The sequence below is a fragment of the Lepisosteus platostomus genome, chromosome 6 (genome assembly GCF_059453375.1).
Source record: "Lepisosteus platostomus isolate fLepPlt1 chromosome 6, fLepPlt1.hap1, whole genome shotgun sequence".
Lineage (NCBI taxonomy): Eukaryota > Metazoa > Chordata > Actinopteri > Semionotiformes > Lepisosteidae > Lepisosteus > Lepisosteus platostomus.
In genome coordinates this window covers 44,316,327-44,338,485 of record NC_142616.1, presented here as the reverse complement: position 1 = coordinate 44,338,485, position 22,159 = coordinate 44,316,327, and the positions used below count along the sequence as shown (strand labels likewise).

Genomic DNA, 22,159 nt, shown 5'->3' with positions numbered 1-22,159 from the left:
AAAAGAGGGACTGAGACTTCAAAAGCTCGCTCTCTAACAAAGGTGTTCATTACACCGGGCTGCAGTTCTGCTTCTCCGATCTGGTGCGATGCCACTACGGCACAGACAGCAGGAGCAGGAAGGAGCGGCCTGCCAGTCTGCCCTCGCACCCTCGTGCAGACAGTGCGGCCAAGCTTAATTCATCTCGCAAAGAGAGGAGGCAGCCCCCCCACCCACCCCCCGTCATTAAAAGAAAAAAACAAAGCCGGGGCGGTAAATCCATTTTAAAGCAGCGATTGTTTTCTTTTATTCTCAGGGAGCTGAGCCCCAGGCTAAGGAGGTAAGAGCCACAATTAACACCTCACCTCGCCCCTCTCCTTCCTGACACAGCGCTCTGCAAGACCCTGCCCCGAGCAGCCTGTGGCGCAGAGAAGAGGGGCTTCTAAAGAAGACGAGCCCTGTTTCTAAAGCATCATCGCAGCGGATCACGGCCGAAACACATGATGTGTGCATGACCGTGCTTACAAGGGGTCAGGTCTGCTCTGTGGAGAAAACCGAACTGGATCACTCACTGGATTAGGTTTTTTGGAATCTGACCCAGATAGCGTCCCAGGATATTACTTCACCCGTAGCATTCAAAACCTTTTTCCAAATAGTGGCAGCTGCTAAACGGTTTGTCTGAAGCCTCTAACAGAAAAGCATTTTTGATCATAGTCTTTGTGTGCATGATTCCTCTAATCAACACTCACTCTACTCCTATCCTGGTCAGATACAGCTTTTCACTTTGATACTGATTCTCACAACTCATTGTCATTGATCCTGATGTTGACTGCAGACACAAAGCAATGTCTGTTGTTCTGCACTGCAGCGGGTTTATTCTCACACACAGGAAAGGGCTTTTAACAACTATAAACAAGTAACCAGGGCAGTGAAGAGCAGCATCACAGTCTCAACTTCAGAGAGAACAATAGTTTTAACAACAAAGCCAGCCCACGGGACTATCTGACTGAATGAAAATTACAAGGGAGTGTGTCTAGGAATGAAAAACAAAGCCATACTTTGCAAACAAAGGGTTAGGTAATCTGCTTTCCATGTGTGTTTAGATCCTTCAAAAAAAGACAAACTGAGATCCTGGATTTATCTCAACTTTATCACAGAGTCCATAGATGTGGCTCATCGTGCTCACCTGATGCCACTTTGTGGTCCCACAGACAGCTGCAGCTGCTCTAACCTTTCTACAATAATGTACCGGAGAGCTGTTTTCAGCCATTAACATGCTGCTCTATTGTACTCTAGTTTAAGTAAGGTAATTCACTGGGATTAATCCCAAAAAAGCACCCTCCTCTCACTCTCATGAAAGGCAATAAAAAGGCAATAAAGAGGCAACTCCCCATGGTGTTACTGCAAACATGAATTTGCTCTCAATTTTTGTTGAGAAAGGATTAAAGGAAATAAACTATTTGAACTTAAAAAGAGAGAGTTAAGGTTTCTGTGAGTCTGAAGGTCTTTGGCAGGCGGGGCTGTGGTAGCTGGAATGGCAGACAAGGGCTCTGTTCACCTTCCTAAACGGTGATGTGAGGAGACGCAGAGTGCTCCACTTGAGTTGAAAACGGAGTAATAAACACAGAATAAGGCAGCTCCTGAAAGGGCTGCTCTGCTAATGACAGGAAGGAAACTATTTTCAAAGAACAGGTTGCTGACAGAGACAAACAACAAAATAATTGAAGGGGTTGCAGATGAGGTATCTCTCTGTCATGCAGTCTAACCTGCTTCAAGACTTTGGTCCAAATCCATTACTGCAAAACTCAGCTACACTGAATAGGACCTCTCTCCTCTGAAAGTCCCACTCTGTTACTCAGTTTATCTGGTTTTCCTACATGAATAGAAAAATACCACTCTGAGGGTGAGTGCAGTCTAAAGCAATGTTTTGCTTCAACCTCATAACTATCCCTCCATCTGTTCATTTCCTTACTGCTTTATCCAACACAGAGTCATGGGGGAGCCAGAGCCTATCCCAGCATGCAGGGGGCTCAAGGCGTGACACACCCGAGATGGGACAGTCAATCACAGGGCGGACAAACACAAACACGCACACACACTCACACCAGGGCCAGCTTTTCCAGAAGACAATTAACCCACCTGCATGTCTGTGAGAGGGAACCCAAGTACCTGGAGGTAATCCAAGTGAACACAGGGAGAAGATACAAACTCCACACAGGTAGCAGCCCAGGTATTGAACCCAGGGCCCCAGCCGCCCTTTGCCACCATGCCGCTCCTAAATGTTTGGTCTGTAAATGGTGAAACCAGCACCATGCATCCCTTCCCTTTCATCACCAAACACATTTCACTGTGCTGGGCCCTGTGATGTGGCCTCGGTACTGCACCACAGAGCACGTGGACCTGCCTCTAGGCTCTTCTGGTGCGCTCTATGTGCTCCTGCGTTGCACATGTCTCCAATCAAAAGTACCCACAGGGATTATAATAATAATTAATAATTGCTTACACTTATATAGCGCTTTTCTGGACACTCCACTCAAAGCACATTAATGCTTTGGTAATGGGGACTCCCCTTCACCACCACCAATGTGCAGCCCCACCTGGATGATCAGAGATCTGCATGGCCTTGCATGTTTAATCCAGGGCCATCCGAAACTGATAAAAAGCGACAGCCTCTGGAACGTGATCCAGACGTGATCAAGTCATTTCATTTTTGCAGAACGGATGGCATCTTCCATTTGGGGTTCTATTTGAGGGACTTAGAAATATAAGTCAGATTGCGGTAAGACACAAGTAATGAAGCAGCAATGCCCACTGAACAAATCGATTTTCACGTCTCCGTTTAATGTACTTTAAATTTCAGGATTGCAGTGTAGTTACCAAAAATACTTGGAAAGCTTGCAAATTTCAGCAAGGATTCAATACGTCAAATATGTGAGGATGAGACGCAACAGTGCTCGATGATCTGGAGATGCTTCAACAGGCCGTCCCACACGGATCACCTCGCTTGATCCCCTCCTTCACTGCTTGCGCTGGACTTGACAAGAGCTGGGACGCAGCAGGTGTGTGTGGGAGAGGTTGTCTGCGCAGGATGGGGGACATGACCCCGAGGAGACCTTCATGGCTGCTCAAGCTGCCTGTGTGATTTTTCCTGCCTGGGGGCTGCAGGGACAGCACAGCACAGCTCTGCTCATCAGTATGAGACGTGCGCCCATGACCCTCGAGGCTGCTGTCATTAGTATGCTGGGGGATGACTGGGAAGGCTGGAGCCAGGCTGTCAGTGTCCTTCTCATAGGATGGCAAGGTCACATCTGTCAAAGAGGAGTAGGGGGGCATCACACCACTGTTGGATTGGGCACCTGGCCCACAGATATACTGTATATTCAACAGACCCTGGCCTGCTCCCCAACTCCCAGACTACACCTGCCCCTCAGCCCCTGGTCTCTATCTGCCCCTCTGTTCTTGAGCTGTATCTATCTCTCAAGCCCTGAGGTATAACGGCCCCTCTGGCCTCAAACAGTATCTGCCCCTCTGTTCTTGTGCTGTATCTATGTATCTCTCAAGCCTTGGGGTACATCTGCCCCTCTGGCCTGGGGCTCTGTCTGCCCCTCTGTTCTTGCAGGTTCATTCCTCCACACAGCCCCCACCGGACACACAAGCTCTGCCCGTCTCTTTACACAGCTGGACCCGAGACTACAGTCCTGCAGAATGAGTGTGCCAAGAGGGGGTTTATCTTTGAAGTTGCCAGGCTTACGTGTAACGTGAAATATTTTTTAAAAAAGAGGTCAAATTAAGATATTATCTAGGCCTGCATGCACATGCTGTAAAAAAATCTTTTGTATACTACCTCCAAGCCTCTTAAAGAGCTACTAATTCCTATTAGGAGACTGAAACCACGAGGACATCGGCAATCCAGTGCAATGGCTGAGCAGCAGAGACAGATTGACCTCTCTTCGCCCACTAGCAGAAACCACAAAGGCAGGAATGGGACCATGTTAGCTTCCCATGCTTTCAAAGAACTGTGCTTGCTGCTCCAAACGAGCCGTGTCCTGTTTCAAAATGTCTAATGTGCACCCTTATAAGCCTCTGCCTTATAATACGGTGTACAAAAGACAGCAGAGCTCTTCAGATGACAATACAAAGCCGAAATCAGGAGGAGACCGACTCAGGTGCAAGACGATAGGACCACCTGGAGAGGAGCAGTCTGACGACCAGCTCAGTAGTGTCACTCAGAGCCTCCAGTCAGATGAGCCAGCTGGAATACTGGGTCTCAACAGCAGCTTGTGCCAACTCCATTCTCCCAGGAGAACAGGCAAACAAAGGAAAACGTAGCAAAAATGTTTTACGAGTTGGAATAACCTGCCAACACATGCTATTGGATTGAAATGTCCTTTCAGATTTGTTTAGAACCACTTAAACCAATCTCAGCCCCTTGAAGGTAACACAGTTCTTGACTCTTATTGATTCAACAGAGTCTCATTATGTCTTACTTTTCCAAGGCAGTTTAAAGTTATTCAAGAAATTCATTTGGTTCAAGACAGTAGCCATGACACTTCATCATAACCGTTCACAACCATAGAAGTATTTCAAGCAGTCAAATAATTAGTCAAATTATGCTAGAGCGGAGGGAAGTAGAATTGAATTCGAGTCCTCCCGACAATAAGGATGGACAGCCTTGTGTGATACAATCTGTGCAAGATGACAAAGAGTTGCCAGAATAATGTAGAAACTCCTAGCTTCGACAGAGCAGACTGCTTCTCTTAACTAAAGCACCAAGGTCTGGACAAAATTAAAGGGGCACTGCAACGTTACTTTTACATTCCGGGGTTATAATGAATCGGTAATAAGTGTATTTAAAAACCACAAAGAAACTACCAACTACACGTTAACATGTTAACACATACAACCTCTAATTTACATCACAAAATTGACAAATCTTCAATGTATGCGTACCACCATGTTGCCGCCATTGTCTGCGACTCAGGACGAAGCAACAAAACTTCTGGGGAGGCAAACGCCGTCCTATTACATTGTAAACATGCTTTAGACCATGCAACCACTGCAACTATATTAATAATAAGGCGACATGGATTTTAGATACTTTTAAGTATTGCAAAAAACAAATAACAACCTGCGAGCCAACTCAATAATTAACATTGTCAGGAGACAGTGTTTCTCATTTGCTTACAGTGACTAGTGAGCAGGAAGGGCCACTTTCTCGTCTAAATTTGTGCAAACTTTCGCTCTCGCCCCGTGCTGTGACCAGCTGTGTCTGGTCTCCTGGTGATGACACGGCAACCATTCAGTACTTTCACAAAGTTCACGATTTTACACTTGATTCAAAATTTGCTAAATTTTGCAGTACCGTCAATCAATTTATTTGGTTACCTAGATTTAATAACCAGTCTGAGAAGCTGGGACTGCAGTTCCGCTTTAAGCTAGAACATTTCTCTAAGAACTCAATCTGTAAGCAATACTCTCTTTGTTCTTCATTGGTACTGTACAGACAATGCTGCTTATTTACACCATGATGTCTAGAACAAAGATGGTTGTGTGGTAATGCCTTTGTCAAATTAATGAAAAGATGTCAAAACCAAATAAAACACAAGAAGCTTGGGGGATTCATTTGGGAATTATGCAAAAGAGCATCTTTAAAACAATTAGAGTGTGTTTTTGTGCATCTGCTTTTGTAGTGCAGAACAGACTTTTTACAGGTACAGTCAAAACAACGGAGCACCTGTTTCAGTAAATGGTTTTATTGTGATGAACTTCTAACAATCATTTTCATGGCGCCTGTTACACATTTCGTCCACTTTGTTCTGTCTCTGCATTCATCTAGATTCACAAATCTGTTTAAATTGAAACAAAACAGTCTTTTTCACCAACGTTGCACTTGCACATTTAAACAGTTAGATAGTTAAGTCCAATAAACTAAGTTAAACCTTTCGAAAAAAAGTTCTTTAAGGGGTCGGTAGCACACGGCATGCATTGTGGGAGCATAAGAAAATAATAATTCCTTACACTTATATAGCGCTTTTCTGGACACTCCACTCAAAGTGCTTTACAGGTAATGGGGACTCCCCTCCACCACCACCAATGTGCAGCATCCACCTGGATGATGTGATGACAGCTATAGTGCACCAGTATGCTCACCAAGACGCCGGGGTTACACGAGAAATGCCCTGGGATTTTCAATGACCACAGAGAGTCAGGACCTCGGTTTTACGTCTCATCCAAAGGGTGGTGCCTTTTTACAGTATGGTGTCCCCGTCACTGTACTGGGGCATTAGGACACACATAGACCGCAGTGTGAGCGCCCCCTACTGGCCCCACTGACACCTCTTCCAGCAACAACCTTCGTTTTTCCCAGGAGGTCTCCATCCAGGTACTGACCAGGCTCACACCTGCTGAGCTGCAGTGGGCTGCCAGTTGTGAGCTGCAGGTTGATAATTGCAGGCTGGCAATAAAAGGAATGATTTCCTCTTGACTTCCTATATTTCTTTTAGAGGGTTCATTTTAATCTTTTATCTTTGGAATAGGGATTTGAATATTAAGAGAAAAGGTTTCCTGGGACAACAACAGGAGCCATTTTGAGGAGTGGGTGGGTGGCAGGGAAATCTGGAGGAGTTATCCTGTGTGGGGAGGGAAAGGTTGATTTTGTTTTGTACCTGGACTGCAATGCTTTGAAACACTTCAAATTAACAAAAAAAAATGTCTTGACAAAAAAGAAAGCTATCCTGAAGGCTCCAGACAAAAATATCTAAAGGCAGGCCAGTTCTTCCGAAATACTATCAGCACAAAACTCACAGCCCTACTGATCATCTTTCTGTGTAGCATTGTGCCACACAATGCTTTTTATAGTTAGTTCCTTAGGCTGCATTGTGACTTGAGAATGCATTTGTTTAAAAACAAAAGCTCTTACCAGCACTTCCTGATGATTATGTGAATCAAATCTAATCCTGGCTTTAGACTGAACAGAATTAGGTGACTAAACTCCAGGAAACTCCAGCCCTTCCATAGAAATCTTCTTCCAGATTGCGAAACTACTCAAGTGGTAATTTGCCAAGTGCCAAGTGTCATTAACACAGCTACCTTTCAGTTTCCTGCACGCACTCATTTTGAATTCCCTACCTCGGGTGACTTTATCGCAGCCTTGACTACAGCTCCGTTCCAACGCTGCCACGTAGCTTTTCCACGCCAGAGACAAGTGTTTCATTTACACAGCAGTCTGGTGCGACCCTGCTAGGCTCAGGAAGATTGGTGTGAAAATACTCATTCACTTCCTGCCTGCCAGAACAGACGTTTATGTATTTGGCCAGAAGCTTTGCAGTAGTCGTCCAGCATGTGAAGTGCATTACAGAAAATACTCACGATGATGTTGTCAGTGTAGGGAGAATGAAAGGATTGATTACTGGACTCAAAGGCTGGTTAAAGGAAGGGAGTCTCTTTAGTCCTGAACAAAGGAGGTTCCCGGGGAACGTGACAAGATTTCAAAGATAATACCTGCCATGAAACTGTGAACAAAGCACTGTTCAGACACCCCTGATTTCACATTAAACTCTGCAGGATATTCGCAATCTCTTGGCACTGTTTGACGGAGTGGAGTGGAGTTTGGCTTTAGCTCCCTGGCTGCCATATGCTGCTTTAATCTTCTCAGTAAGCAAACCAAACTCTCTTCTGGGTGTGGTTAAGTACCTGCATACTTACCCTGTGCGATTGTCTGAGTAACCCAAGTCAGAATTTTTCCCTGTTGCTTTAGACTGCTCACTTCTTTACATGATCGAACAGGGCATTGCAGCGAGACAGAAAAAAGTGATCAGTCATTCTTTAACATTACAGAGCAAAGGTCAAATTATCATGCAGCCAACAAGCTGTCCATGATCTGGGAGGAACCACATTCACATGGTGTATGAGAAGGTGGACTAATCAATTTTCTGTGGGGGTATTCTCTCTCAGATGGACCTCGTGCTGTTTTTTTTTTTATCTTACAGCATTCCTGAACAAACAGAAGCCCCACCACCACCCTCTGTGGCTGTCTCTTGAGTTCACGGCACAACAGGAATGCAGCAGGGTCAAATCTGGGCTCTGCCTCCCTTCTTAAAGAGATGAGCTCGTCCGCTCTGCCGTCATGCTCCTCCAGAGCTCCTGCACAATGGCCAATCGCAGTAGCTTGGAACACCAGCAGGTATGTTCCTTGCTGCTGCACCTGCTCCCTCCTCCCTCCCATACATGAATGGAATCTCATGGGCAGGACCCAGGTGCCAGTGCGCGCCCAGGAGAACGATTCCTCCTGCCCACAGAGCTCTCAAGCACGGTGGGCACCGTGGGCCCACTGACTCACGCTCCCCGACTGATCCCCTGGCTGCAGTGACTCACACAACTGCAAACTCCAGGCCCGCGGAAAACAAACCTTAGCTCTTGCAATCAGTATTTAAGAGCCTGTGGTTTATACTTCCAGCACTGTGACTCATGCCTAATAGAATGACTACTGTTTATGCAACACAGTAACAAAACCATACATTTGCACAGATGCATAATGCTTTACTGTTTCTGTGCTAATGCCTTATGCTTCAGATTTAATCTCCTCTCAGAAGTGTATGCAGAAACAGGGATTAATCACCCCAGATGAGAGTAAGAAGCCTGGTGAGGCTCACCTGAAATACCCTGCCTTTGCACCCCGGAATGTAAGGTAGCCATGTCTGTGCTATTGAACGTTTAAAAGGCATTATGGCTTCCACGAATTCCCTAACATTCAAGACCTGCAGGGAAGTAACAGCGATGATGTTTATCCCATGGCTTTGTGATCTACAATCAGGGGAGAAACACCTTTGCCTGAATCTATCGAATCAGAACATTCTTAAATTGGTAATCCCACTTAAGCATTTAATAACACAACCGGTTGCTACTGTCAGTACTGTTTTCACATGCTCTGATATATCCCTTTGTGAAACTCTTTATTACAACGCACCAAAACCCTCATCATTTTGAGATGTGACAGGAGTGAGAGACATCCATCTGTAAAATGGAAAAAATCAACATAAAATGTGTTCATCACTTTAGGTCTACAGCCTCCAAACAGTTCCTTCTTTATATTTAGGTTTTTTTTTACACTTTACCTAGGCGTCAGTAGACGGCACAAACGAGTACATACTGTATTTTTGGACAGTATCTACACACAGACAGGCTGTCTCTGTATGGAAACTTCAGTGTTCCCTTTATTAACGGTAACCACATACCGCGACAGCGTCTCGACTGCCTTTCCAGTGACACAGGCAACACGGTGAAATCAAGATTGGTTTTATCAGTAACTAGCTTTCCTTTTTCGTTTCATGCTCCAATGCAGCTGTGAATAATGCACTTGAAAATGTGGAAAAACCCTGCATGCTTCTTTAAATAGTACCACAAGACACTGCATCTTTTTTATCTTATATAATTTATTATCTTATTATAATCTTTATTCAAAATTACACAACTAATGCCAGTTCAGTTACATCCCGTGTGGCTCACCAGTTTAGAAGCAAGTAATGAACTGTAACAACAGTATTTCTGCACAAAACTATTTAATCCAATAGTGGACTTCATTACCCACCTGTAATGAAACTGTTACAGGTTAAATGCTCCAAAAAATAACAAAAAAAGAGAAAAAGGCTATTGGATTACCTAAACCATAAGCACAACGAACAATAAATCAATAAAAACATTCACAACATATGCGAACACCTCATATAACCATTAGAAAATCATGAAACCATAGCTTGATAGCTAAATCCTCACAAGTGGGGTGTGTATTTGCTCTGTTCTTGACAATGCCCGGAACTGTGTGCTCATGCTTCTCTAGGGGTGTGGCATACTGTATGATATGAACACTCAAGCCGCAGTCTGAGCCTCGGCTTGCTCAGTGCTTTGCTGTGTGGAACTGACAGCATTTCTTCCCGCCTTTCAGCTGCCTGAAAGTGCTGACAGCAACACAGTCCTGAAAGACAAACTGTGGAAAGCTTATACTTTAAAATAATGACAAAACGCACTATTTTTGGCTTGAGAATTTGGCACCTCTTGTAGTGTACAGAAGTACAGGCACAGCAAAAATGCAGCAAGGATATTATTCTCCTGAAATTTTCCTGAAAGTTCAGTTTTGCCCTGTATTGGATAAAATTCAGCCCCTTTAAAAAGACCTCAAAATACCTTCTTCCATTTTTGCTTAGTTAAAATGACCAGGAATCTGAAAATAATACAACTCTGTCACTGGAAGCTTTAACTGAGGGGAAACAGAACACTGCAGCATCTGAGCCTCTGTCTTAACTGTCAGAACTTACAACCATGAACTGCCTTCTTTTGACAAAGTCTAGATCTCTGACTCTGTGAAAGATAGACAGGACTGGGATTCTCTCCCCATACAAAGACACAAAGGGACAGACCACAGCTAACCCAGAGGAGCACTCTTCAAGAATCAAGCCACATCTCAGATGTGCAGGAAAACAGTGCATTAATGATTCAGCATACTGTTAATTCTAGTCTGGTTGGCAATTGGGCCATACAATCCAGGCACAATGGCTGTTTTATGCGTTTAGCAGTAAACATGGAACACAACTTATTTTTTATCTATCTTTGAAAGGCATAGACATCACACCCACAAACTTTGGAACCCCTTTTCATGTGCTACATGGAGAAATAAAAGACAGAAAGGATCAGTGTTTAGGTTTTTTTGTGCTTTACAGTTTTGCAGGGGATGAGCGCAGTTCTAAATTAATTCATATTGCATAGATTTTCTGTGGCTTTTCCTACGGATATTTGCATGCTACTGGAACAGGTCTGAAAGACGACAGCACAGCCCAGGGCTCTTCCACTCTTCAAACATGCTGCAGTAAGGGAGGTGTCTTCTGGTGTGGCGGGTGGGGCTAATCCGACCTGTTAGCACTCGGGCACTTGAAAGTGGGGCCAATTCAAGTCCAAGGTTCATCAGTGCAAGTTAAACTGCACGGGCTTTGAAGCTTTGTGCTAGTTTGCACCTGTGTTTTTGTACAGGTACATCTGTTTTTAAAGAAGCATCTCTGTCTATTATTATATCAGACACAGCCTTTGCACTATGCAAATTCAGATTCCAATCCCTGCTCCCTTTGCCACAGGACTGCCCAGTGCATTAGCCAATGTCCACAGACGGAGATCAGGGAATGCCTGTGTGGCCAATTGCATTCTGACTTGTAAAAACGTCACTGAGGACATGACCTCCAAATGCACACTGATGATGAATGTGTTTAAACTACTGTACTGAGTTCATCTAACAGTAAGGAGAAAGCGCCTTTTTGTAAGTGCATTGCAGAGAATAAAAGGAGATTTATACTTCACTTTGTGGCTTAGCTATGGTTACCAGGTAAACATAAAGAATTGGATTTTTTAACTTGATTCTCCTGTTTGAACACTGGGATTGTGTTACACAGTATGTGTCACCTCTTTCACAGAGGAAATATAATGGCTGCTATCAGTCCAGCCAGTAATTTAGTCATTTAGATGACCCTTAGTTGTTTAAGTGGCTATACTATAGGACAGTTGAATATGGAAGAGTCAAGGCTGCCTATACCTGGTGTAAGACTTCACAGTGGAGAGCAGGTCAGGAGATGACGGACAGAGCTCAACCACAACAAGGGAAAGTATACCAAGGGAGATTTGCACTTGTCAGTATCTGAACGTGCATTCATACAAAGTCAGCTCATGGTTTTGTCAAAAAGACAGCAGCAAATTGTACAGTTCAGTATGCTGGAGGACTGTCCAGCTGGTACATTTATACTGCAGATAGCATGCAGACACTAAGCAATGCAGTCACTGACAACTGCAATGCAATCTTTATTACTGGCAGAAGATTACCAGGTGCTGATTTCCAGAGAGTTCAGATTTTTGGCTCTAAACGAGTCTGGGGATCTAGGTCTGAAATCTGAATCATCAGAGAACATGGAGAAAGGCCCATAACTGGAACACATCATTTCTGCTATGAAGGACTAAACCTTACAGAAAAATACAGAACAGATTACAGAAATGACTTCTCTTGCAGAGAAGATTTTTAAAATTGGGCACAGGACCGCACTGAGCGTAAGATTTAAAAAATTAGGAAAGATAAATTATGCAACTTGTGTGAAGTATAAAAGAATGAGGTCTGTGGGTGGAAAAGAGCAGTCACATTTACATTATGCTTTGCTTTGTTGTAATTCTGCTTATAATACCTGTTATGTTTAAGATGGCTGAATCTTTTATCCAAAGTGACCTACAGAGGTTCCAACCACCTGTATTTTTGCTCTTAAGATCTGATACCCGATCAGTGCTGCTGGGTTTTGCTGGAGCACTCTGTGTAAAGTACCTTGTACAGTGTCCCCATGGGACATTTGAACCCACAACCCTGTAGTTAATTCCCTATTCCACACTGCCACCAGCCTCTTAAGGGCCCATATTTCTCATGGAAAGTACTCAACAGATACACAGTACAGGAGCTCAGAGGCAGTCTTGACCTTTTAATACCCACTTCCTCTAGTCCCTCTCCCTGCGAGTGACTTCAATCTTCAGCCTTCCCTCACAGGGCTCAGCAGGGTGTGACGACGCATCACCATTCTGGCCACAGACGCCCGGCTCCGATTCAAACACCCTCGATTCGAATTTGCACCAAAAGGATAGCGAGCAGGATAGACACGCGCAGGTCAAGCAGGGAGGTGGAAAAAGGAGGGAGGAATTTTAATAAAGAATAAAGAATGGGACGGGGGCAGGAACACAGCGTGTGGCAGAAGAGAGGAGACGGGGGAATGTCGACGAGGAGTGAGAGAAATCAGAAAGAGGAAAACAATTCCCACCACCCTGGAGGAGGAGAAGGAGGAGGGGGCTGGAGACACACTCAGGCTGGCAGTGTTGCTGGAAGGAGAATGCGGGGAGCTGCTGGCGATAGTGGTTTTCTCTGCAACCTGTGCTACATTTTTAGGGCCAGCACAATAATCACATTCCCAACCTCCACCCCCCCACGCTGACCGCAACGAAGGCCGTCAGGGCCTTGTACCACCACCAGTCCTCCCTAACGCCTTCTGCGCTGAAGGAAAAAGGACAACGAGCAAACCAGAGCTGTGAAGAGCTACAGCCCACAAGGTGAAAAATTGACTTGGGAGCCTTCTTTGAAGCTGCTGGACGGGGGCCTAAACAAACAGCACAGATCAGTGACACGAGCCGCTCTGTACGCAGGACCACGTCAGCGGTTAACATCGCCCACTCTTTTTTCTGTAAGTAGTAAACACAAAAACAATGTGTATAAATCTGACCATGAGCAGTGTGACTAATCAGCACTGCTATTCTTTAGGGAAAGAACTGCACCCCCGGAGTGACCAACTGTTATATTTAACATGACCATATTCCTGCAGATGACACCTGCCCAGCGGACTTGTGAAAACACCATGAGTGTGTATTGCCCGTGGGTGTGTCTGTCAGCATGTGTGTCTGTGTTTGGCTACGTCTATGCCCAGATGTTATTCAGACGTGTGAAGGGAGGAACTCTGGTAACGATCACATTGTTATGACAGGCATCCAAGCTTAATTTTGACAACACGCAGAGCATGCATGAGGTCAGAGAAAATGCAGCTTTGCCAAGTGTAAACTAACACATTATTTGTTCAAATGACAATGAAGTTCCCAATAAAATGCCATCTTTCAGTTGTGTCTTTACAGCACTACACTACTCTTAACATATTCAAGCACCTGTGCCTCCTACCAGTCATTGCAACAACACTGGAACCATCTGTGTTGCAATTGTGACAGATAATCTCACCAGTCATTTAAACTAATAGAATGTTGTAAAGGTTATATTTGTTGCACATAAAGGACAAGAGGAGGGCTACTACTGCAAGGAGGTTACTTGGCCAAATGGGCTTGTTTGCATACATCTAAAACCTCTATAAAACTAAAACGTTGTCCTATCTAATACTACAGCGCTGGCTAACCCAGGAAAGCTGTATAGTCAATATTCAACATTTCCCAGCCCCCCTGCCACTGGTTTACATTCTGGTGGTCAAGCACAGAAATCTGCTCGCCTGCTCTCTGCAGCTGCAGCACCTGCCTAATATAACGGACTAATGAACCAGACTGAAGGGGGCAGCGGTCTGAGCTGGAAGAAGGATCCTTCTGCAGGAGGAGGCTGGGGCAGAACTAAGGAGAGCCAGCGACAGGCAGCAGTGACGCATACAGTGGTCACAGAGCTGCAGGCACACCAAAGTGTGCGGAGATGCGCACGGGCAGAAGCACGGAGGGAAAAATCCCAAAAGAACGGCCGAGCAGACGAGAGACCCAAACGCTAAAGAGAGGGACCACGACGCCGTTGGATCCCGCTCCAACACGGGAGAGAGATACGAGCCACGGGAGATCCAGGAAGCACAGTTTGAGGCACAAGCGAGGAGTGGAGCTGGGATGAATGGCAACACACAGGAGAAAACAACAAGGGGGACAGGGGCTAGTCCCAAGACTGAGCACTGTAAAGTAGGTGTGGGAATAAACACCCTGCTGGGAACAAAGTTAGTGCCTTTTAATTACAGGCCGGAGGTATTTTCACAATGGCCTGACTGTGTTGCCATGGGATCGGGGAGACTGGACGACTGATTCGGTTATTGACCACTGGCTGGGGTGTTATGGGAGCTCGACACAGCACTAACCCGAGCACGAGCATTACACCCAAGTGGTGGAATGCCCTATCCCATATAATTAGAGCCTTGCTCAATTTTTAAACGCATCCTTTTTAAACCTGGTACTTTATCTGTCAGCCATATGTTGTGCGGCTTTTGCGCATTGTTAACGAGGGAGTTCTGACAGTGTAATCTAGCCTGACTCAAGTAAGGCTTTAACATTTCATCGGGCCCTTCCTCTTTCATTATTTTTGTTTGATTTATCAGGCTGACATCCTTTTACACAGCTGGGCATGTTGCTGAAGCAGTCTAAGGGCTCAGCGCATGTCAGCTGTGGTCCTCGTGAGATTTGAACCCTCAGCCTTCCAGATTCACGCCCAGACCCTAACCTTGAAAAGTGCTTTGCAAAGATTCTAATGTGAAAGAGACAATAGGATAATTGTTTTTATTGCCCATTTGTTCCTGCTGCAGCAGCAAAGTAAAAATTCTAGGTTTGTACCAGGTTGGAAGCAGCTGTTCCTGCTCTCAATTTATTCTCTGATGAAGCAGCTCTGGAATTACAGAATGTGTCTGGAGTGCAGACCCTCAGCTCTTCATGTTCATGGGATCTCAGACATATTCCTCTTTCCACCAAGATATGAAGGTGCAGGTAGGCAGGTTTAAAGACAGCTGCTACCTCATGTGAAGCAGTCTGGAAACTAGAAAAATCGGACTCCTAACCATCAAGCACAGAGTTACAAACCGGCCTCTTCTTTCTTCTGGGACGTTACACTTCACAGACCTCTATCTGCTTTGCTCTTTGACAGCACTGCTCCAGTGCTCCCAACAGAAAACTGCAATTTTTTATTGTGAGTCTTATGAATATCACCCTGTGGCAAATGTATGACTAAATGTTTGCATAATATTTTGAGGCAAATGTGTTCTGCGTGTTTTTGTTAGATCACCATAAAAACAACTTTTGTTCAGTAAAACTGTAATGCCAGGTAGTGCTATTTGCTCACAAATCTTTGGCCCTGGTTTTGATTCTAGAGCCTTCTATGTGGATCCTGCATATTCTCCAGGTTCCTCCTATCTTCCAAAGACAGGCTCAGGTAATAAGAGCCTCTACATGGTCCCTGTGTGTGTGTCCTGTGATGGACTTAGGAAGAAGTGACTCTAGATAATGGATATTATGGTGAATTTTACTTGGTTTGAAATAAGTTCAAAGGTCTGTGGCCTCAAGGGGCTATAAGCGAAAAATAAAATGTTGTCAGATGTTAAGGTGTTAAAGGGCAGCCGAAAGTCGTGCCAACCTTTGTCTAATCACCGTTTTCCTACAGCTCAGAGCTCTCTACCCCAGCGTTTACAGGCTTGTATCTCTAGATCAGCAGGGCCATACAACAGCATGAAAATAACCCTCCTCTGATCTGAACAGCCCTGCTCTCTGCCGAGCCTGGAGCTGCATTCCTCCTCTCTGAGAGCGGCGCTGCAGCTCTGCGGAGAGATCGGACAGGGGGAGGCTGGTGGGTTTGAAATCCGAGTTGCTAGGTGAAACTCATAAAAAGTGCAGGTGCTGCTGCGCTCTTCAAAATGAGGTGTCTCTCACATTTGGCGCAGCACAGAATGATAAAGCAGTGCTAAAATAATGTGTGTGGGGGGGAGGCACTTGCAGTAAGTAAGTGTGAGCAGTACTTCTCTTTTTAACCACTGTTATCTCTTCTGAGAACTACAGCTAAACCTGAGCATGCCATTTCTATTCTCTCCCTGTTGAAGCCCTCAAGAGCCCTAATATAGAATGTGTCAGCCTCCGTCGCTGAGGCGACCTGAATGGGGATGATAGCAATGCTTATAAGAGATAACGCCTCGATTGCTTTCACACCAGCAACATGAGGTCTCAGAGATGTGCCAGATCCCAGATCACCCAGTATTCCCTGCTGCACGAAACCTCTCCCTTTAGCCTAGCTGCCCCAGTGCTGCCCCAGGTTACCCAGGGGTAACACCTCACCACTGTGCCAGTACAGAGACCCTAGCAGACCTGACCTGAAAGAAGGTGGTTCTGTTCATCTCCACAGAAAAACAGCCTTTTCTTTAAACTCACAATGACCCTATGCCCTGTGACTTTTCCCTCCAGCTCCCACAATCCTGTGCCCTTACAATTCAGATTCCCCAAAAGACAAAAGGCTTGTTTTCCGTGATGTTCTACAAAGACACTTCATTTGAAGAAAAAAAGAGTTTAAAATGGGGAACAAATTAATTGCTTTTACATTTGAAAATATAACAATTAGTATCTCCTACATGTTGATTATTGTCAGAATATATGGAGTACATTTGGCACCGTAGCTGGCGATTGTAAGTTCTTCACATATTTGGAAACCCCAAAAGAAAATGGCACTGGCTGTTTTCTCTGCAGTTGAGCTCCTGTTATCAGGTGAACAGCTGTCTCACACTGTACTCCGCGTAGGAGCAGCTGGTCTTACCGCTGTAGGGCACTGTGATGCGTGGGGTGACGTCCAGGTCCATGCTGGGTCTGAAAAGGTGCCCAGAAACACAGGAGCAGAGCAGCAGCAGGACGACAGCACGGCCGCGCATCTTCGCTGGACCAGCCGAACCAGAGGAGAACAGCGCCTCCTCTCTGCCTCAGCTGGGCTCTTCTCCGCTCGGGGCTCCGCCCACACTAACTCATCTCCTCACTGCGCGCCGGGTCTGCAGGCAGAGAAACACACAGCACTCAGACCGCGAGCCCGATCCCTGGGTCACACCCTGATCCCTACAGGGTCTGCAGACAGAGAAAGACACAGCACTCAGACCGCGAGCCCGATCCCTGGGTCACACCCTGATCCCTACAGGGTCTGCAGACAGAGAAAGACACAGCACTCAGACCGCGAGCCCGATCCCTGGGTCACACCCTGATCCCTACAGGGTCTGCAGACAGAGAAAGACACAGCACTCAGACCGTGAGCCCGATCCCTGGGTCACACCCTGATCTCCGCAGGGTCTGCAGGCAGAGAAAGACACAGCACCCAGACCGTGAACCCGATCCCTGGGTCACACCCTGATCTCCGCAGGGTCTGCAGGCAGAGAAAGACACAGCACCCAGACCGTGAACCCGATCCCTGGGTCACACCCTGATCTCCGCAGGGTCTGCAGGCAGAGAAAGACACAGCACCCAGACCGTGAACCCGATCCCTGGAGCAACATTAATGCCGGCTGACGTGCAGCAGTGAGAGAGTTTCGTCCATAAAGCCGTCAAAATCAACCTTCATCCACCCGCTGTGCAACCAATTCTTCCAATTTGGGGTCACAGGGGACGTCTGTCCATTGCAGGGCAGGCAGACACACACACAGACACACATTAGAGATGATTTTCCAGGAAGCCAATTAACAAACCAGCATGTTTTTGGATTGTGGGAGGAAACCGAAGCACATGGAGGAAACCCACGGGAATACAGGGAGAACATACAAACTCCATACAGACAGCACCTCAAGTTCAGATCTGAACACAGGACCCATTGTTGTGAGGCACCAATATTCTCCACTGGGCCAACTTGCCCAGCAAAGTGTTAACCTGCAGAACGGATTTGTTTTGGTTTCCAGACATTATAAAACAAGAAAACGGATAATAAATCCTTGTATTTTTGGAGCTCCAAAGAGAAAAATGTAAAACAGGTCACATATATAGACAGAGTCTGTTTCTGCTCGAAATGCCCCAGCCGGGAGCAAATCTTGTGACACAACTCCAATACAAGGAAAACACAAACATCAGGCAGACTCACGTACAGGAAGATAACGTTCATACTTTGTCCAGGATAAAGCAGGCAGCTCCAATCCCCTATTTCTGTCTTGCTAGTTTTAACATTTATCCATAAACTTATCTCTGCCTGTCTGCCTGCACTTTTATTGATCTCACATCTCTCCCGTCTGCTGTGTCTTCCAGCTGAGCTCTTGATCAGCCTCACCGATTTCAGGTTTCTGTTTGAGACATATTGGCAAATTTGCTTTGAGCTCTTAAAAGGTCAAATGGGATCTATGATGATTATCCACTTATTCACCCTGTATGAGTTTCGGAGTTTCAGACCTGCCTGGCCCCTCATTCAGTGGTTCCTGAACTGTTACCACTCAGGCCTCTGCAGAAGGAAAGATGCAAGGTCAGTGTGCTGGAAACCGTACCCTTGAATCTGGGGATTTCTGACACTCCGCACCCAGAGAAGAAACAAGTTCAGTAAAAGTTTAAACAAACGAGCAAATCATTGAAGTTATCAATCAGCACTGGAGACGCAGAGCTCATCTGCAGTGAAAACCAGCAGACTGTGCTCCTCCAGGACCAGGGCTTTATGTATCTACACTGGCAAACGAGATTCTTGGTTAAATAATGGTTAAATGGCCACCGGGGGGTAAGCCTGAAGCACACAGGGTCTTGAAGTGTTCCTTACCAATAATGAGAAGCCTGCCTGATTTATTTTCTGATAAATCTAGGTTTACGTCTTCATTCATTACAAATAGCCTGTGGTGCCCGCAGAACTGCCTGGTGTTCTGTACAAGCGGTATGGCATAATTTAGCCATTCGCAGTGTCCCTGCCAGCGATGCACCAGGGCACACAGCTCTGTCCAGTTTAGAGGGGTCTCTGCTTTGAGACAGACTATCTCACTGCTTTGTGATGCAGATCCGGTTGGATGGCCTGGCCGCTCTTGCAGAGTGAAAGGCCACTGTGCGACTCCTGCCCAAGGCAGACTGGACCCGCGCTGTCAACCGGCTCTCAACAGGGAGAAGGCAACTGATGTCCGCATCAGTTGGCCTTTCCCTCTGAAACCCCGCGGAGATGGACTGGAGGTCCCGCTGGTGACCTGCTGGTGAAACTGGCCTCTGCAGTGGGAGATGGACCTCAAGCCTCCCATGTCCGCGAACACTGGATATAGTCATTAATAAAACGGTGTCAATTCATTTACACTGAAATGCAGTCTGATACCACTGCAGGTTATGCAAGAAACACCCATCCGTCTGACCACAGATCAGAGAGCCACAGGGTCAAACCTGCGCCTATCCCCGAAGCACAGGGGTCAAGGCAGGACGACACTCTGATGGGACACCAGCTCACTGCAGGGAGCCCACACGGACTCCCTGGAACTGGATCTCCCAGAGAAAGCCCATGTTAAACTGGAGAAGACCGTGCGGACTCCACACAGAATGTGCCGCAGTCCTGAGTCATTCCCAGGAGGTCCCTAGACCTGTTAGGCAGCAGCACTAATTGCCCTACTAACATACCACCCAAGCAGTCCAAGTGTCTCAAGTGTCCAGACCTGAATGAAAAATCACAGCCCAATTCCCAATCTGACCACTGCACGGGACAGTGGAACAGGGAACCAATGACATCATGTTACACGGGTCACCCTGATTTCCTGAAAGGGAAACCACTGTGGGGGGGACAACTTACCACTGCACAGATACTGTAAATTAACAGTTAATTCAATAAGTACCACATTAAAATACATAAAACAAGAGTGGAGAACCAGGAACACCTACACAGAAGGTTTAGTAGCAGTTTGGACATTAATTGTATAGTATATTACTGTTAGTTATCAACCATTGTTAATGTATATTTAATATATCCATGTTAATATGTTAATAAAAACAATACATGCATGCTCTGAGGACAATCTGATTGAACATAAAAAATCATTTTGCTGTCTGATGGCAGTTCCATCTTGTCTCTGATTAAAATGGTTTAAATTCATTTAACAGGATTCCCACTGAGCACTCTCATTTTGCTTCCCCGGAAGATAATTTATTTCTATAGGCTTTTAAGTACATTCATAAAATTTCACAGGTTGTCATTCATCTATCAATCTGATTGCTTGTTGTTATATTTGTAATATAAATTGTAAAAGTGCTAACGAAGGTCAGACTTAAGCACAGCTTGAATTCTTCCGATATCTACCGACAGTCTTTATACAGTCTTTACTTGTACATCCAAGCAGTCTGTGAAGTTTTCTAGAAAGAATCAGAATAAAGAAGATCCGCAGCACACAGACCTACCTCGGACAGTTTAGACCTGGAGCTGAAATTGTCAGTCTATGTGATCTAAAGACCAGGTGTATGAGCAGGCAGCTGCTCTGAATTGTTGTTCCATTCCATATGATTCCTGCTGTCCTGAGAAGCGAGTGAAAAGGTAGATCAGTCACTCATCAAGCGTGGAGCAGCTCTCTGTGCTCCAGCCGTGTCACACTGAGGGTCCTCTAAAAGCACCTGGAGCCGTCGGCGTGTGTGTGCGGGAATCCGGCACAGCCCCAGAATCCTCCTGGCCTTGCCTGGACTGTGGACACACAGGCGCAGATCAGAGCGCCCGAGTCGAGCCCCGTCAGCCTGGGACTTCAGCACCAGCTGCTCCCCTCTGAGCGCCGCAACTCCACTATCAACGCTCGTCTGGGAAATTCTGAACGAGCCGGAGCACTGGGGAACTGTGCTGCTCCGCGCAGTTTTTTTTAAAGCTGTCGCCATAACAACAGCTTGGGCTTCGCAGCTGCGACGCTGAAGAGCCACAGCGCACAGGAGCTGAGAAACCCTCACACACGCACTGCTTGGAGGCTGTGGGCCTGCTCCGATGCGCAGGCTGTCCGGACATTTCAAGACGCTTTACACTCGCGGCTGTCAAGACCGCTCCGGTCACCGAACAGTCTCCGACGCTACTGAGCTACGATCGGGAGAAAACTGAGGAGCGAGCTGCTCCGAGTTCGAGGGTGACACACGGGTCAGTCCATTTTTATTGCACACAACGGCCACTTGTGGGTTAGCATCACTACTCTCAACAGAGCCATGCTGTGGTATATGCGACCAAGCACAATTTCATTACATGAAAATATGAAATCCTACACAGCGAGTAAAGAGAGACTTAGTGAACATTTCAAACCTTACAGGTTTACAGTAACAGATCGTATGGGAAGCATAGCAATGACTGCCAGTCAGTGTGGAGGTAGCCTTAAGAGAATATGGAGAAACCATAGCTAGAGCTTCGGAAAATCACATGGCTACAAGAGCCCCCAGCACTCAGCACTCACACGGGGACAGTCATCTGCGAATCAGATCTGTTTATTCAAAGAAACCAGTGTACCAGCTTCGATAACATGACTTGATACATTGTCCCATAGTCCCCCAATCATCTGTGTAAAGATGTGTCTCTTATCCTTAGATTTAAACGCACGTCCAAAGAGTTTCCACTACTGTCTTCCAAGCTGCCACTTTCCACAAATTCACGTCAAACATCCAGCTTCTGTAGTCAGAGTGATTACAATCTCTTCACACACACCTCTCCTGACAGTGCCTACAGACATGCCAACCTAGATTCTAGACTTGTTTACATAATCACTTATTGCCTGGAAAACAGAAGGCGTGCTATGCGCCAGGCAAAGCTCACAAGACAAACTTGACTGGCAAGTGTTTTTTTTTGCTATTCTGGTGCCGGCTGTTCAAGACACCTTTGGAATTTCACAAGGAAAGGGTATGAAAGCAGAAGAGCTGCTGGCAGAGACAGGCTTTTCGAAAAATCGGTCAACATCAAGCTGGGAACAGAGTGCAG

The 22,159-nt window shown here is 46.0% G+C and overlaps 1 protein-coding gene across 5 annotated transcripts in view; it reads right to left on the bottom strand.

Annotated features, from left to right (window-relative positions):
• Positions 1–22,159, bottom strand: part of sema4gb (sema domain, immunoglobulin domain (Ig), transmembrane domain (TM) and short cytoplasmic domain, (semaphorin) 4Gb) — a 73,408-nt gene that overhangs the window by 43,485 nt on the left and 7,764 nt on the right. For 4 of the 5 annotated variants that reach the window (XM_088636021.1, XM_088636025.1, XM_088636024.1 and 1 more), the window contains one exon: positions 17,069–17,294. In XM_088636021.1, coding sequence (XP_088492147.1) covers positions 17,069–17,180 — 112 coding nt within the window. In that variant the 5' untranslated portion in view covers positions 17,181–17,294. Of the gene's footprint in view, positions 1–17,068; positions 17,295–20,622; positions 20,737–22,159 lie in introns of all 5 variants that reach the window. The other variant, XM_088636023.1, reaches the window with a different exon arrangement.